The 17185-nt window shown below is 44.1% G+C and overlaps 1 protein-coding gene across 5 annotated transcripts in view; it reads left to right on the top strand.

Annotated features, from left to right (window-relative positions):
* Nucleotides 1–15987, top strand: part of PAPOLA (poly(A) polymerase alpha) — a 365046-nt gene extending 349059 nt beyond the window's left edge. For all 5 annotated transcript variants that reach the window (XM_033951973.1, XM_033951971.1, XM_033951970.1 and 2 more), the window contains one exon: nucleotides 13911–15987. In XM_033951973.1, coding sequence (XP_033807864.1) covers nucleotides 13911–14006 — 96 coding nt within the window. In that variant the 3' untranslated portion in view covers nucleotides 14007–15987. The remainder of the gene's footprint in view (nucleotides 1–13910) is intronic.
* Nucleotides 15988–17185: the final 1198 nt, after the last annotated feature.

The following is a 17185-nucleotide window of genomic DNA, read 5'->3' as shown; positions in this document are numbered from 1 at the left end:
CCCTAGTGGGCTCACAATCAGAGAAGGTATCTGCACATAATACATATAATCTCCGTTGGCTGTACCACAGAAAGGCAAGACTGTATATCAAATCTCTCATCTTTGGAGCACAATTAGATACTAGATTGTTGTACATAGTTCTCATCCTAAATATTCTCAGAGGACAAGCAGATGACATATTCGTACATGTGAGTGACATCATTCACAGAACCTGGTGCGGGCACTGTCATTTTAAATCTTTAGGCAATGCCCACACCGCATGTGTGCAGATGCATTTCCAGATGACATTGGTGCATGGGAGCCAACAGTTCTAAGTTTTCCGCAGAGCTGAAAAACTGTATTTTTCAATCTTTCCTCTGTGTTGAACTTTTGAAGGTTTTTTTGTGCCATCTCAGTGGTATTTTTCGTTCGTTTCTTTATTATTTTTTTCATCATTAAGCAATTTCTATGCTTTTGGTCAAATTATGCACCTTTGACTTGTGGCGTTTGGTCCACTTCAAGTCTTTTTTTTTGTGCCCAGAGAGCATCAGCCTTTTTCAGTATCCTTTCAGCCCGAACCTCCCAGGCTATTGAGCCTTTTGACCTCACATAGGCTTTTTTCCCTCCGTCAAAGATGGCACTGAATGGTTTAAAAAAATATTTACTCAATGTGACAGGACCACTTCTGGCTCTGACCCCCATAATTGGTGTAGTCAGTGTCTGGGTCCTGAGCATTATTGTGATCTCTGCTTTTGTATGCAAAAGAAAATTGAAACCAGAAAAATCCAAAGCGAAAAAAAATTTGGCTCGACATCAGGCATGGCAGAGGATTTGGGGCCTAAACCTCAACCTGTTTAGACACTGGCACTGGGCTTGATACCCCATGTCTCGACATCACATTGAGAATGCTAGACATTGAGCTAGCATTCAGACACTGAATCCAGTAACATCCACAAAGAAGTGTCTGCAGGACTGGGACAAATACTGTTTTATTTCAAATGAAAGACCCTGTATTTGTCTCAGTCCTGCAGGCATTTACGCTTCTTTGTGGGTGTTATTGTGTTTTGCTATGTATTTGGATTCCCTTTTTTGTGTGTTTTATGAGACATTGAACCCAGAGCAGAACTCCTTGAGGCATTAGATTTTAGCAAACCACCTAAAGAGCTTCTCAGATTGCCTCTTCACAATCTATTTAAAGAATCTCTGTTTAAGAATTGGGAGACTCCTTTCACCATTATGATAGCTCCAAGAATGTCCCCGTGCCCGCTTAAAGGGAAAAAAACTCTTAGTCTCTATCAGTGTTCCCTCTAAGCGGGCGGGTGTTGTGAGCAAACTTTTTTCACCGTGAGCCAAAAATATCGGGCGCCAGCAAGTTATGAGCCAACTCGCCCGATTCTCCTCTCGCCGCCCTGCCATCTGCCGTACGCCTCTTCCGATCGTGCGCTGTGACGAGAAACGTGTGCGCTGCGATGTAATATTTTGTGCGCCAGCGCACACGTTTCTCGTCACAGCGCACGATCGGAAGAGGCGTACGGCAGATGGCAGGGCGGCGAGAGGAGAATCGGGCGAGTTGGCTCATAACTTGCTGGCGCCCGATATTTTTGGCTCACGGTGAAAAAAGTTTGCTCACAACACCCGCCCGCTTAGAGGGAACACTGATAGAGACTAAGAGTTTTTTTCCCTTTAAGCGGGCACGGGGACATTCTTGGAGCTATCATAATGGTGAAAGGAGTCTCCCAATTCTTAAACAGAGATTCTTTAAATAGACTGTGAAGAGGCAATCTGAGAAGCTCTTTAGGTGGTTTGCTAAAATCTAATGCCTCAAGGAGTTCTGCTCTGGGTTCAATGTCTCATAAAACACACAAAAAAGGGAATCCAAATACATAGCAAAACACAATAACACCCACAAAGAAGCGTAAATGCCTGCAGGACTGAGACAAATACAGGGTCTTTCATTTGAAATAAAACAGTATTTGTCCCAGTCCTGCAGACACTTCTTTGTGGATGTTACTGGATTCAGTGTCTGAATGCTAGCTCAATGTCTAGCATTCTCAATGTGATGTCGAGACATGGGGTATCAAGCCCAGTGCCAGTGTCTAAACAGGTTGAGGTTTAGGCCCCAAATCCTCTGCCATGCCTGATGTCGAGCCAAATTTTTTTTCGCTTTGGATTTTTCTGGTTTCAATTTTCTTTTGCATACAAAAGCAGAGATCACAATTTCCTAGGTACTCATGTGTGACGTGTGGTTTGTTACTAAAAATCATGTTTTTCTTACAGATGGGGGGGGGTGCCAAAAAATGATGGGCCCCGGATGTTACATATGCTAGGTACGCCACTGTATGTAAAGATACCAGAAAGCTGGCGTAGCAAAAACTTCTAAGTTTTGAGTATTTAACCCTCCCACAATCTCACGGGCACTCGTTTCAAGTTTATTGAGATTTTGATTTAAACGCAATATCAAATATTTTCAATGCGTATAACAAAAATAAATTTGGGGAAATAAATAAAACCATTTGAACTTCAAATGGTTTTATTTATTTCCCCAAATTTATTTTTGTTATACGCATTGAAAATATTTGATATTGCGTTTAAATCAAAATCTCAATAAACTTGAAACGAGTGCCCGTGAGATTGTGGGAGGGTTAAATACTCAAAACTTAGAAGTTTTTGCTACGCCAGCTTTCTGGTATCTTTACATACAGTGGCGTACCTAGCATATGTAACATCCGGGGCCCATCATTTTTTGGCACCCCCCCCCCCATCTGTAAGAAAAACATGATTTTTAGTAACAAACCACACGTCACACATGAGTACCTAGGAAAAGGCAGCATCTTACATATTGCAGTGAGCAGTACATCAATACACCCATTGTAAAACTAAACAAGCCAGACCAGCACAGATCAATCCTACACCGTCAATCCTAACAGAAAACCATGTCTTTCGAACACACAGAACACAGAAAACACCTTCGCCTAGTAAGGAATATGTAATCACAAACTAACCCCTCCCTCTTTTACAAAACTGTAGTGTGGATTTTAGCTACGGAGGTAACAGCTCTGATGCTCATAAAATTCTGAGCATCAGAGCTGCTACCACCAAGGCTGGTGCTAAAAACGCTTCACAGTTTTGTAAAAGGGGGGATAAAATAAAAATACATAGACAAAGGTTAAATTGAACCAGCAAGAAGCTGGACTCTGCATACAATGCTTCACAGAAACAGTGACACATGTCTCCTAAAGCAATAAATAAATAGAAATTTTTTTCTACCTTTGTCTTCTGTGGTTTCTCCTTTCCTCATCTTCTTGTAACTCTCTTCCTTCCATCCACTGTCTGCCGTCTCTCTTCCCCTATATGGCATCTTCTCTCCTTCTATGCCCCTTCCAGAAACTGTATGCCTCCCCCTTCCATCTCTCCTTTCACCCCATTGGTCTGGCATCTCTCTCCTCGCCTTCCCTCTCCCACACCTCTCCTCAGTCTGGTATCTCCCCTTCCCTGATTCTCTGGCATCTCTCTCCTTTCCTTTTCTTCCATCTTTCGCTCCCCCTCCATGCTCTCACATCTCCCCCTTCCTTTTCCCTTAGACTGGCATACCTTCCTCCTACGCTCCAAGCCCTGGCATCTCCTTTAATTCCCTCCCTCATCTTCCTTCTCCCTCCAGCTGGGTACCGCAACACTCTTCCCTGCAGCTCTGCACTTCCCCACAATTGCCATGCTTCGGTTCCTCTTCTTCCTTCCTTCCTCCCCCCCCCCCCGCGGGACCCTGCGGCACCATCAACTCTTACTCCCTCTAATGTCGGCCCTGCAGCTCCAGACTTCCTCGCACCTTCTCCCCTCCCCCTTTGGATCGCTATTATTTTAAATGTTATAGCCGCGGAGCTGTATCCATCAGTGGAGATGTCTAACCTCGGCCTGCCCCGGAACTCTTACTGCAGCAGACGCCCGTCTAGGCAGGAACAGGAAGTCACTGTTGCAGTAAGAGTTCCGGGGCAGGCCGAGGTTAGACATCTCCACTGATGGATACAGCTCCGCGGCTATAACATTTAAAATAATAGCGATCCAAAGGGGGAGGGGAGAAGGTGCGAGGAAGTCTGGAGCTGCAGGGCCGACATTAGAGGGAGTAAGAGTTGATGGTGCCGCAGGGTCCCGCGGGGGGGGGGGGGGGAGGAAGGAAGGAAGAAGAGGAACCGAAGCATGGCAATTGTGGGGAAGTGCAATCCCCCCAATGCGTCCCCTTACCTTACCGACGCGTGTGTGCGCTGTGAAGAGAAACTTTGCGCTGCGATGTAATATTTTGTGCGCGAGCGCAGGCCAACGCAGCTTAGCGGGAACACTGGTCTCTATTCCTCACTGTCTGCTAAAGAAATATTTTTAAATTCTGATTTGTCGGAGAGGAAGTGATGTCACCAGTACGAATGGACGCCTGAACTGGGAGCTCCGTTCGAGCCCTGTACTTATCCCTTCTTATTGTAGCAAAATTGTGCTGGCGAAAGTTTTTCTTACTTATTATCGGTGCAGAGTTGGTGTGCAGTTGTAATGGCGACCCACAGAAATCTTCCCTGTGAAAAATTGGGTCAGCGAACGATGGAACAGGCGCTGAGCAGGGGCGCATATGGAGGCGAAGTAATGGAGTTGAGCAGGAATGGCGCTGCGCTCTTGGGAAGAACTATCGAGGCGGTTGTCGACATGATTGCTGAGCCGGCCCCGGAGAGCCCGCCTGCCGAGCCACTGACCAAGGCTGATATGCAGAAATGGATCCAGGAAGTGAAATTGGAGATCTCGGCGGTGGCGGTTCAGGTACGGGAGGCAGTGCAGGAGCTCCTTACTGACCTGGTAGAGGTGGGCACGTGGGTGGAAGTGGTGGAGACCTGACTGGATAATTGTGAGGAGTGTGTGATCGGAGTGCAGAGGAAACTGGAGGGTGTCTTGGCTGAATTTCAACTTTTGCTGGACAAGATGGAGGACTTGGAGAACCGCACCCGTCGTAACAACTTGTGGGTGCGGGACCTACCTGATAGGCCAGAGTATAAGGATGTGCGGGCTATGGTATTCAAATTGCTTCGTTGGTTGTTACAGAATGAGACCTTGGAACCGGGGATTGAAAGAGCGCATAGAGCATTAGGACCCCAAGTTCATGATCAACATAAGGATATTGTGCTGTGTCTTCAGAGCTTTGTACTTAAGGACCAGATTTTGCGGAGAGCCAGGGAGATGGGTGCGATGATCTGGGAGGGTCATCACATGGAATTCTATCAGGACTTAGCAGCTAGCACGCTACAGAAGCGACGGGCCTTTTGGGAGGTGACCAAGGCTCTCCTAAGTCGTAATCTGAGATATCGTTGGACTTAGCTCTTTGGGGTGGTTATCACTATCAATGGTGTGCACACCAAGGTCTCAGGGTTCGGGCCCGAAGACGGGGGGGGGGGGGGGGTGGCACGATTGTGAGTCGGAATACTGCTTTTATTCGTTGGCAGAGAGTGGAGCATGGTTCCCATGGGGTCGTGGAGGGGGGGGGCCCCTCATTCCGCCGCAGCGTCATCTTCTCGTGGACTTTCTTGACTAATTTAGTTTCTTCGTTGCTCACTCTGGACATGCTTTGACTCCTCTGTCTGTAGTTGGAGTTGTCTGTGGGTGGGTCTGCTGGTGATGGGTTAGGTTATCCTACTCCCTATATTTCTGGGAGTCTGTGCTAGTGTGTGTGGCTAGATGGGGAGGGGGTGGGGGATCTCACTGGCAGGGGCTCCCGAGAGGGAGATCTGGCTCTTGGAATGAGGGGGTATGGAAGGTGGGTTGGATGCTGGTTTGGTCTTGCTGGGTGTGTGGCTGAGGGGGGATGTTTGATATTTGGGTACTGTGTGTGATTGAGGGGATGATTGTTGTTTTGGCTTTGGTTTGTGTGATGGGCGTTGGGGACTGTTAACTTCCTTTTCTGATGGTGAATGGTCTAGTGGATCTCACTTTGGGGGTGCTGCTCTGGGATGGAAGGGGGTGGGTTGAGGGGAGGGGACAGATCATGGTTGTGGAGGTATCTTGTTACTTGTCTTTCTTTTTCGTATGGCGGGGTTTAAGTTGGTGTCTTATAATATCCGGGGTCTTAACTCTCCTTATAAACAGAGGGTTTTCTTCCGGGAGCTGATTAGGCTGCAGGCTGCAGTCTGTTTTGTCCAGGAAACTTGCCTACTGCAATCCCATGAAACCTTGGTCCGGGACTCTAGGTTCCCCCAGTCCTTTTGGGCCTTGAGGATGGGCACCTCTAAGAAGGGTGGGGTGGGGATTTTGCTCAGTAGAGGGGTGTGTTGTGAGGTCCGCAGGGTGGTATGGGACCCACAGGGTAGGTACATCATGGTAGAGGCTTTGATTGAGGGATGCTTGTACTCTCTGGTTAACATTTATACACCGATTTTGAAGTTTAAAGGGGGGTCTTTGATCTTTGGCGGGGACTTTAATCTTACTGTGACTCCTCACCTGGATAATTCGGGGAGGGCCCATCTTTTTACTGGGGGAGGATACTAAGATCTTCACGTAGATTTTGGCGGACCGTTTGAGTTGGATTCCCCGGTTGATTCATCCTGACCAATTGGGGTTTGTGGTTGGTTGGCAGGTGGGGGATAACTTTCAGGTCTATAATTTATTGGAGTAGGCCCGGGGGAGGGCTCGGGAGGCAATTTTCTTGTCTATTGATGCTGAAATGGCCTTTGATAGGGTCTCCTGGGCCTTTCTAGTTCAGGTTCTGGAATCTATTGGCCCTGGTCCGCGTATGCGGGAATAGATACGTATTCTTGTCCGGTGGGCTTGCTTAAGGTGAATGGGGGTTATTCTGAAACTTTTTCTTTAGCGCGGGGCATGCGCCAGGGGTGCCCTCTCTCTCCCCTTCTCTTCACGTTGACGACGGAGCCTTTGGTGCAGCGTATGCGGGGACATAGTTATCAGGGGTATCGCTACGCCGGGGGGGGGGGGGGGACTGCAGACTGATCCTCTTTGCTGATGACCTTCTTTTCACAGTAGAGGACCTGGAGACCTCCTTGCAAGCTATTCTGCAGGAGTTGGAGGCTTTTGGGGTTGTATCGGGGTTTCGGGTAAATGTAGGGAAGTCTGAGCTGCTCAATGTGAATTTGTCCAATGATCGGGTGGAGCTTCTTCAGAGGCGCTTTTCATTTCGGTGGGTAAAACACTCTTTGCGATATCTCAGGGTTTATTTTGGCCCACCCGGTATTAGTGTTTACGATCTCAATTACCCCCCGCTGTTTAGTCATATTCGAAGGGATTTGGACAGCTGGGGGGGGCCAATACTTTTCTTGGTTGGGCAGGGTGGAGATAGTGAAGATGATGGTCCTACCACATCTTCTGTTTTTGTTCCAGGTGCTCCCAGTGTGGGTAAGTACGAGGGCTTTGGAGGGGATGCAAAGAAGCTTTCTTCGATTTATCTGGGCCGGGCGTAGACCGAGAGTGGGTAGGCAGGTTCTCTATTTGGGGACGGAGAGGGGGGGGCTTGGCGGTTCCTAATGTACTGAAATATTATCAGGCTGCCCAATTACGTGCTCTTCTGGAGTGGCAAACACAGGATCGGAAAACGTGGGTGGTGATAGAGCAGGATTTGGTGGGTGGGGTTCCGTTGCTCCATCGCCCCTGGCTGCCTGGGAGGGTGCGGGTGGAGGGTGGTTTGACTTCCGTGGAAACCTCTTTGCAGGTTTGGAGAACAGTTCAGAAGGGGCTGCTGTTGGGTAGGCATCACTCGTGGTATATCCTGCTGCGGTATAATCCTGACTTTGTGCCTGGTAGAGGTGAGGGGGTGTTTGCGCGTTGGGAGACTCAGGGGTTGGTGTGTGTGGGACAGTTGTATGATTTGGCTTTGCATCGAGAAAGGTCCTTTGGGGAACTTCAGACTCGTTAATGGTTTGCCTTCTCGAGATCTCTTCCCTTACTTACAAGTTCTTTATTATTTACCGGCCTCGGGGATTGTGGGGGAGCTTCTAGGGGGAAAGACACCTTTTGAGCTGTTACTTGGTTCAACTATCGGCTCTGTATAGGTGCCTTAATGTTTGGGGAGATACTTGGCTACTTTATATGAAAGCTTGGGAGGTGGATTGGGGGTCTGCTATCCCTTGGGAAACATGGGAGGTTATTTGGAGGGAGGTATCCTCAGCGGCCTTACTGGTTGAAAATTGGTATAAGGTCCTTTTTCGGTGGTACTACACCCCTCATACCTTGGCTAAGTGGCAAGGGGGGATGAGTTTATGCTGAAAGGGGTGTGGGGAAATGGATACCTATTTCCATATGTGGTGGTCGTGTGGGAGGGTATGGGGCTTTTGGGCTGAGGTTTTTGCTCACATCTCCCGGATTTTGTGTAAGCCGGTACCGGTGGATTGGCGCCATACTCTTTTGTTTTGGCATCAGTTGGATCTGGACTGGGGAGAATCCCTGTTTTGTAAGCTGGCTCTTACTGCTGCCCGGTTGGCATCGGCTTCCACCTGCTACCGGTCGGCACCTCTAACTTGGTAATTGGTAGAAAAGTGTTTACAGCACTGGTAGCTTTTATACCACCTTACGGCTCCGGCATGGTAAACTACATGGGTATGCCTCTATTCAGGGTGAGCACGTTGTAGGGTCCAGTGGCAGGGTTGGAGATGGCTGGAGGGTGTGAGAGGATTGGTTGGGGGGTGATCTTTTGCTCTTTTGGTATTTCTCTTTGTAGTACGTGCAGTTTGCTTGTCTGTGGTCTGGGCTTTGGGATCTGTCCTTGGGGGGAGGGGTACAGAGTGCTTACTATGGGGCCTTATTATTTTTTTGTTTGTATTCTATTTGTTTGTATTTTATTTGTTTGTATTTTATTTGTTTGTATTTGTTTGAGGGCTGTTTTGATATTCTTCACTGGTTGTACTTTTGTGTACTTTTCATTGGTATTGATTGTATTTGCTGTTGTTTTTCATTTTTCTTCAATAAATAAAAAGCTTTTATTAAAAAAAATATATATATATTCCAATTTGTCCATATTGACTGTAAGCCCAGATAGCTCTCCAAACTTCCTAAACACCTCCAACAGAACTGGAAAGGTAAGCCCGGGATCCCTCACATAAAACAAAATATCATCAGCAAAAAGCGCTAACTTATGTTCCTTCCCCCCCCCCCCCAGTAAAATACCCTAAATGTTCCCCCTTTCCCTAATGCAGCAGGCTAACGGTTCCAAATAAATTGCAAAGAGTAAGGGAGATAATGGTCACCCCTGCCTAGTGCCTCACTCAATAGGGAAAAAATCTATATAAGACCCATTAATCTTATTACACGCCCGTGGCTCTGCATAGAAACTCTGAATCCACTGCCCAAATCCTCCGCCCAACTCCATCTTATCCATGACAGCCCATAAGAAATCCCATCTCACTTTATCGAACGCTTTTTCAGAGTCAATAGATAACAACACTATGTTACTATGAAGTTGTGCTTCCCACACTAAATGTAAAGTCCTGTGAATATTATCCCCCACTTGGCGCCGCTGAATATACCCCGACTGGTCGATATGGATGAGTCTTGGGAGCACCCTCTCCAATCTCAAAGCCAATACCTTAGCCAAAATTTTGGCGTCGACATTTAACAATGAGATAAGGCGATATGCTTCACAGAGCTCTGGATCCTTTTCTGGTTTTAACAACACCGTTATCTCAGCATCCCCTATGGAGGAGGGCAGTGACCCCCCCATCCTTCACCCTATTACAGAGCCGCATCAACAACAAAGCCACCTGCTCCCGAAAATGCTTATTAAAAAGCGTTCGATAAGCCATCTACCCCTGGAGATTTATCCCCCTTCAGTTGTTTAATAACTCCCACCACTTCTCCCTCTGTGACTGGCAAGTCTACACACTCCTTCTCCAAAGAGGACAACGTAGGAAGATGAACTGAATCCCAAAACTCCTGTAACTCCGCTATACTATCCGATGGACAAAGCCCCCAAATATTGTATAAATAACTTGTGACTATCTTGATCTGCCCAATAACGGACCCCTACCGCACTATGTACCACTCCTCACAGTAGTGGATACCATCCTTGCCTGTAAAAAACGAGCCGTCATTGCACTAGAGCAATTCCCAGATTCAAAGCCTGCTTCAGTTGCGCTTTCTTAAATTCTAGATCCTGAAGTTGCAGCTGATGGAGGTCCAATCTAGTTTTTCGGAGGTCCTCAAAAAGCTGAAAGTTGGGATCGTTTTTATGTTTCCGCTCCTAAACCAACAACCGCTCCCGCAAGCCCAAGGATCGAATTGCCCTCTAGTGTTTTTTACATGCCCCCCCATTTAACAACCCCCCTCCCCCCAAGCACCACTTTCAAGGCATCCCATAGTACACCATCCCCCATGGCTCCAGTATCATTCACCTGCAGATAGCCTTGAATAGTGTCCCTCAACTCTTGCAAAATCTTGGGGTCCCCTAAAAGTGATTCATTTAAATGCCAAAAATCTTCTACCAACTTGCACCTGGAGTCCCATACATACTATCCACACAGGGGCATGGCCAGAAATCTGAATCTCCCCAATCTCCGCCCATTGAACCCCTCCCCAAAAATTTTGATGGGCCCATACTCCGTCTATTCTGGTGTATGTGTGAGTGACATGAGAAAGTGAGAATAGTCCCGCTGAATACCATGAAGAAGTCTGCAACAATCTACTAACCCCAATTGGTGCATAAACCGTAAAAAAGCTTTACTGTGTTTGCCAAGAACAGCTCAACCTCCTCTAGAATGATCCAAAGAAAGATCTGGGCATACATTAAAGTCCCCACCACAATATATAGCCCCCTAAACAAATTGGCCAAGGCCGTCAGGCCAGAATAATACTAAGACATTAATGATAGTCGGTAGATTCCCTTGAATCCTGCCCCTGATAGCCACACATCTACCCTAAGCATCCCTGTATACATCACATACCACCAACTCCACTCCCTTACACACTAAAATAGCTAGTCCCCCCCACCCTCTGTGGGCCCTGTGCCTGGTGTACCCAAATCTGATCATATGTTGAAGTACGCAAAAACATTTCATCCCTGGGCCTTAAATGGGTCTCTTGCAGCAAGCAAATATCCCATCTCATTTTATGCAATTCATGGAAAACTATACTTCTTTTTCCCAGATTATTTAAGCCATTAACATTCCACGAGCCTATCAAAAGAGAGCAAGTCTTCCCCCCTCCCTTTACCATCCTGTACCCCTGCCCCCCTCCCCCCTCCCTGCAAACCAGAAAAAACCTGACTGGCTCTCTGTCCGACCAGTCAGAATGAAGAAGTGAGGTCCCCCCCCCCCCAAGAAGCAGCTCGAGGTCCCCACCAGCAGCTGTCCTACTCCCCTCCCCCCTCACTCAAACATAGATCCCCCACAACCTGAGAATGCAGACATAACCAATACCATACAAACTCATACAAAAACCCTCCAGAAAACATGAAACTACTGGATAGCAATCATCTGGATCACCCCAGGGAGAAAAAAAAATTATTTCCAAGGGCCACAGTCCAACAAATCAAAGTCTGTCACAACTACTCCTCCAAGATTGGCACAGTCCCACCAGATCACCAAAGTCCCAAATGGTAAACCACCCGGTAGCCAGGTAGAAGCTCCATCAAGTAGTGTCCTTCAAATGCTTTTTACCAGAACGTCCAACGGTGGACGGTAGGACGGTAGGCCTCTTCTCTGCTCTCCTAGCTTCCGATGCAGGTAGGTCCAGCACATTTTTACATCCCAGGTCCTTCAAAGCTGCCCAGGCTTACTCCACTGCTCATACCCTTTGAGATTTTCCAACGATATCTGTGACCCTCAGCCCGCAGCAATTGAGTCACATCTTTGAAAATGCGCCACTTCTGCAGGGTAGCTCATGTTAAATCTTGAAAAATGCCCACAGACACATTTTGCCACTTGAATTCTTGCTTGCTTCTGGCTGCTTGCAGAACTTTTTCTTTCACCCCAAAATCAGGAAAGCACGCTATGACATTCTTAGGTCCTGCACTTCTAGCGGGCCTCAGACTCCGATGAGCCTGCACAACAACATTCTGTGCTGGTGGTGAGCCATCCACCTCCGTCATCAAAACCGTGCAAATCTGGCCCACCAGGGAAGCACAATCTCTGTACTCCTCCTTATTGGGATGCCTTTGAACCTTAGATTGCAGCGGTGCGAACGGTTCTCTAAATCCTCCACTTGGTTCTGCAAGTCCCACAAGGTGTACACCATCTGTTTAGCCTCGGAACGCACATTTATCATGTCCTGAGTCAGCCCCGACACATGTTCCTCCGTGTCCGCCACACAGCCGCCCAACTCGGCCACCTCTGACCGGAGTTCCGCCATGGCTGTTCTTAAATCATAGCAAACTCCCACTAACTCCGTTTTCAGCTCGCGGAACCAGGAGTGCAGTGTGTGGGGCGTGACGTCCGAATCGCTGGGGCTGTCACTAGCGATCTCCTCCTCCTCGGATTTTGAAGGTGCAAGTGCCATTTTCTTTTTTCCTCCTCCTTGTGCTCCACCACTTGATTCAGCTGATTTTTCACCGGGCACCAGCGGAAGCCTATATTTGTCCAGCTTCTTCCTGGTTTCCATTCTCTCAGGTATCTAGCAAAGCTCTGTTTACCGCCAGTCAACTTTTCAGGACGCTGTTATACACTTTTAACCACTCAGCCTCAACAGAGCTCCCAACTCAAGCAGCCATCCTGTGGCGTGACATCACTTCCTCCCCTCCTCAGGATTTTTACACCGCTTCTGGTGCTCCATCTAGATTTACTTTTTTCTGTTTCTGCATCAACCCTCAGTTTTTGATATTTCAAGTATATTTTGGTTTTCTAATTAGTTTAAATATGTATCAGTTGTTTTTTTGCAATTTAGTATCCTGTTCTCTCTTAATTTTTGCTGTACTCTTCATAAAGCCTCTTGTTTTTATGGCATTAAATCAGCAGTAGATTCTTGTTTCTAAGGGTTTATTTAACTTTCTCTGGTCCTAATTTTGTTCATTAGCCTCTGTGGTCTCTTGTGTGTCATATAGTGAGGTAACTAATTGAAGGTGCTCAGCAAGACTTAGATTTAATATATTCCCTCCAAAAGTACACACCAATTATTAATCACCAACATCAGTTCAGTTGTGTGGAAAAAGTTAGTATATCAGGTATGCCATTGTGCTCCTTAGGAATTTTTTTTTTTTTTTAATTCTTTATTCATTTTTAAACTTTCATCAAGTGTACAAAATTCATAATAAACACTATTAATTAGACCACTTGAACATCTTATCAGTGTATCTTATAAATATAAATGCAACCCTCCCCCCACCCTCCTTCTAAGCCCATTATTCATTATAAGATCATAAACTCTCCCAATGAACCCCTTCCCTCCTTCAATTAATAGAAAAATGGCATTTAATCATGATAAAAAGATGTTAATGGCTCCCATATTTTTATAAAACTTTTATACTTTCCATTCTGTACCGCCAGTGATCTTTCCATTCTATATAGGTGACATAACGAATTCCACCAGAAATTAAAATTAAGTCTACTGTGGTCTTTCCAGTTATTAGTAATATGTTGGATGGCAACTCCTGTCATGATCAATAAAAGTTTATTGTTACACGGGAAGACTACTTGCAAACTATCTTAAAGCAAAAAAGAAGAGTAAATATTAGCAATAAAAAGATGAAAAAGGAAATACACATGCTCCTTAGGAATTAAAAATGTTATCTATGTCCTTAGCTTCAGACTTGATATATCTTGTTTATCTTTTTCAACAAAGGTCCTGCCAACAAAGGGATTTCTCCTTAAACATGAAATAAATCTTTTCTCAGGCGCAGGCTGTCCTTCATTGTCCTGATATTCTAAAACATCATTTAATTTTTTTGTGTTAAATCTAAATATGCATGTGAGAATCAGTTGGTTAGTAACTTATATTACTTGACAATTTCTCTTTTCTTTTTCCTTTTCTCTCAGAGAACCTCCAGTACAGACCTTTCAGATATCACTACTCTCCCTGCAAATCCTATTCCTGTTATCAAGAATTCAATTAAGCTGAGATTGAACCGGTAAAAGCAACCTCAGAGATCCATAAACAATATCAGCCAACTCAACCTGTTGTCTTTGACTGCTACTCTATGGAGAAAGACAAAGGGTATGAGGCTCAAATGTGACTGAAAATGGATTTAGGCATAGTTTGTGAACCTTCCATACTTGGACTGTAATCGCCACTTTATTGGGAGTCCAGGTTAGTATGTGAAGCAGGAGTACTGTTAATGTGCTAGCAACAGTTATATTCAGAATATTTTGAGGGATTACTGCCTTTAAAAAAAACTTGAAAACTGTATTTGTATCCATATTCAACCTCCTTCTGATTCAATTGGTGATTCTTAATATAATTTGTTCTGAAAGTTTGCAATACAGCTTAAATGTAAAGGTTCTTTCAACAGATGATGCACTTTTATGTGAATTTTTTTTTTAAACTGGAGTATGACTAATTTTAGATCTTCAGCTTTCTGTATGTTTTTTAGTTTTCCTGGACAGATTCTCCATGGTAGTTACATGCGAATTGGACTGCACTGAAGTCAACTATGGTATATTTAACTTGATAAAAATATAGCGTTGGGCTATTAAGAGATGTTCAGCTGTTTTCCCTTTTGAGAGGGTAATTGACAATATTTGTTTTTGACATGACATAAGGGATAACGTTCTTTTTGTTTTTATTTCTGAAATTATTTTAAGGTGCATTCTCCATCGGAGAGCACATAACAAGCAACTTAAACCAGTGAAGCTGCCTCTATTGCATGTAGCCCATCTTACCTCCCCAAATTTTAAATGTTATGGGCTTAACTTTTTTTTCCAGATATGTCCAAGTAGAAACATCTTCCCCACCCTCAAAAAGTCTTTTCATGAAATCTCCACCTCCACAGATTTATATCCACTACTGTGAAGCGTTAGGGTGTATGAATTGTGCCTGAGATGCATCTTGCCATGATGGCCATTAATCACTAAATATAATTTTGTACACTCCAGTATGGTCCTTTGTGTTCCAGTGACTGCTGTGTAGGATTTTAAGAAAAGGAAATTGTTTTCCTTCCTTTGCCTTCTTTGTCCTTCAACCCCACCCAAAGGAGTCTGTTTTAACTAATTTCTATGTTTTTCATTGTTTGTAAGAAAATAGGTTGTGTTGAACAACACAGAACTTTTTAAACAGTCCTGGCTTACGCTTGCCACTCATATGCATATTTCCTCATGTTTTTGTTGCATTGTTCACCTAGAAACAAGAGCAGGAACTCTCATCCAGATAAGTGTCTTAAATCAAAATAAAGGAAACATGAAGATGCTGAGAATAATATCAAATGTAGATAAGTTGGATGCTACAAAAATTCTTCTCATACAGCTGAAACATTTTTTAGATCCTTCAGGTTCCCTACCTTATCCATCCTCTTGTGTACATTTCATTTAAAAATAAACCAATAGATTAGTGCTTTTTTCCCCTTTATTTTTTACAGGTTTATTTCCTATTGCTTTTTATATTTAGTATTAGTCTATGCAGTAATTGCTATTTTTATTTTTCTTTACATTTTAGTATGCAATATATTTTTTCCATCACTCCTGCAAATAATTCCCTTTTGTCCTTTTCTGCCCTTCCACTAAGAAAAGGAAGAAGATTACGCTAACAGTTGAAGTGTACAAGGTCTGTATTTCGTGTAGCTATGGAGTTTAGGGCAACATTGCCAGGCACAGATAATTAGCCTTTCCATTTGTTTACGCATCAAGAAAAACCATTTTCAGTTTCTTAATTCAAGGTTACATATAACTGTACCCAAGTTTAGCCAAACCAGAAACTTGGACTTTTCTGTGTAGTGACTTTTTAAATATAGTTTTCATAATTTGGAGATCAGACTGTTGCTTTCGCATGATGTATGTAGTGTCTCAATGACTGGAGTTTGCTTTGTTTTATAGTATCTGTACTCCTTGTATTTTTCAAGAGCTATTTTGTAAACAGATGATGTATTTCTCCATTGAAAACACAATAAAAAACAGCACAATCCCCTGTCTCCTGGTTTTTCAGCAGCTGTCTAAAATTTGTTTTTCATTTCTCAATAAATTGTTCATCTAAACCACTTATAATTCGAATGGTGCATTATACCTAGAACTCCAGTTTTATGATGTCTTATTTGTTTTAAATATCAAAGTCTATTTTGGCCTAAGATGATAATATAAAAAAATATTTCTTCTGAGTGGAGCTGTAAAATAGCTACAATAAATAATTGCCACACTCACTATCAGAATCAGCAATAATTAAATATCTTCTTTGTTATTCATTCAATTGTTCATACTTTAGGAATAATAAATATTGCAGTGCATAATTTATAATGACCTCAGTGGCTACACTCAAGCATCATATTTAATGTAAAGCTTGAGTCATATCGTAGCCAGCCTCCTCATCAGCTGGCATGTAGTCCAACTTCACCAAGGGCTTATTGAGATCCCCATATTTGCTCATAAATATCTAACAATTTGGGCAAGCTCCTTCGAAATATCAAAAGAGATACTTGGCAGTGATTGGTGAAAGATTTGGTATGCATGGATGTTGTAGGGGGTGCCAATGGTGTGATCAATACATCCAGGGACCTGTATGGACTGTACCTGGATCAGGTCATGAGATATTTGCAAGAGATTATACTGACTGCAATAGCAGTCATGTTATATATATCCTAATGTGCCTCTGTGATATATGTAGTAGACCTGTCAAACTTAGGCTCAATGAGCATAAATCACGAATTGTAACTAGGAATGAGCAGGCTCCTATTGTAGCCCATTGGCTAGATAAACAACATACAGTTACTGAGCTAAAATGACAGATTATAGATCAAATTAAAGTTGGGTGGGAGGGAGGTAACCTTAATAAACTTTTAAATTATAGAGAACAAAAATGGATTTATGAATTAAATTCCGTTAGCCCCTGTGGATTGAATGCTGAACTTGAATGTTTGATGCTTGTATGAATGTGGGAGTGGTTTGTGCAGTATGTTTGGTAATTGGTTGATTTCACAGTGAACGTGTTTAAAGGAAGAAAAAAAAGACAACGCCATATTAGACCAGCATGGAAATAGTGGTGTGATGGCTTAAATGGTGATTTTTGTAGTTAAGTTTGATAGCTTTTAATATAAAAACATAAATATTGACGGCTTTAGTGTATGGTTCATAGACAACGGCGCGAAAGACAAAAGCGCGCGCCGACAATT

This window comes from Geotrypetes seraphini, chromosome 7, assembly GCF_902459505.1.
Source record: "Geotrypetes seraphini chromosome 7, aGeoSer1.1, whole genome shotgun sequence".
NCBI lineage: Eukaryota > Metazoa > Chordata > Amphibia > Gymnophiona > Dermophiidae > Geotrypetes > Geotrypetes seraphini.
Note: the sequence above shows the minus strand (reverse complement) of the source record. Positions and strands in the feature narration are given on the sequence as shown.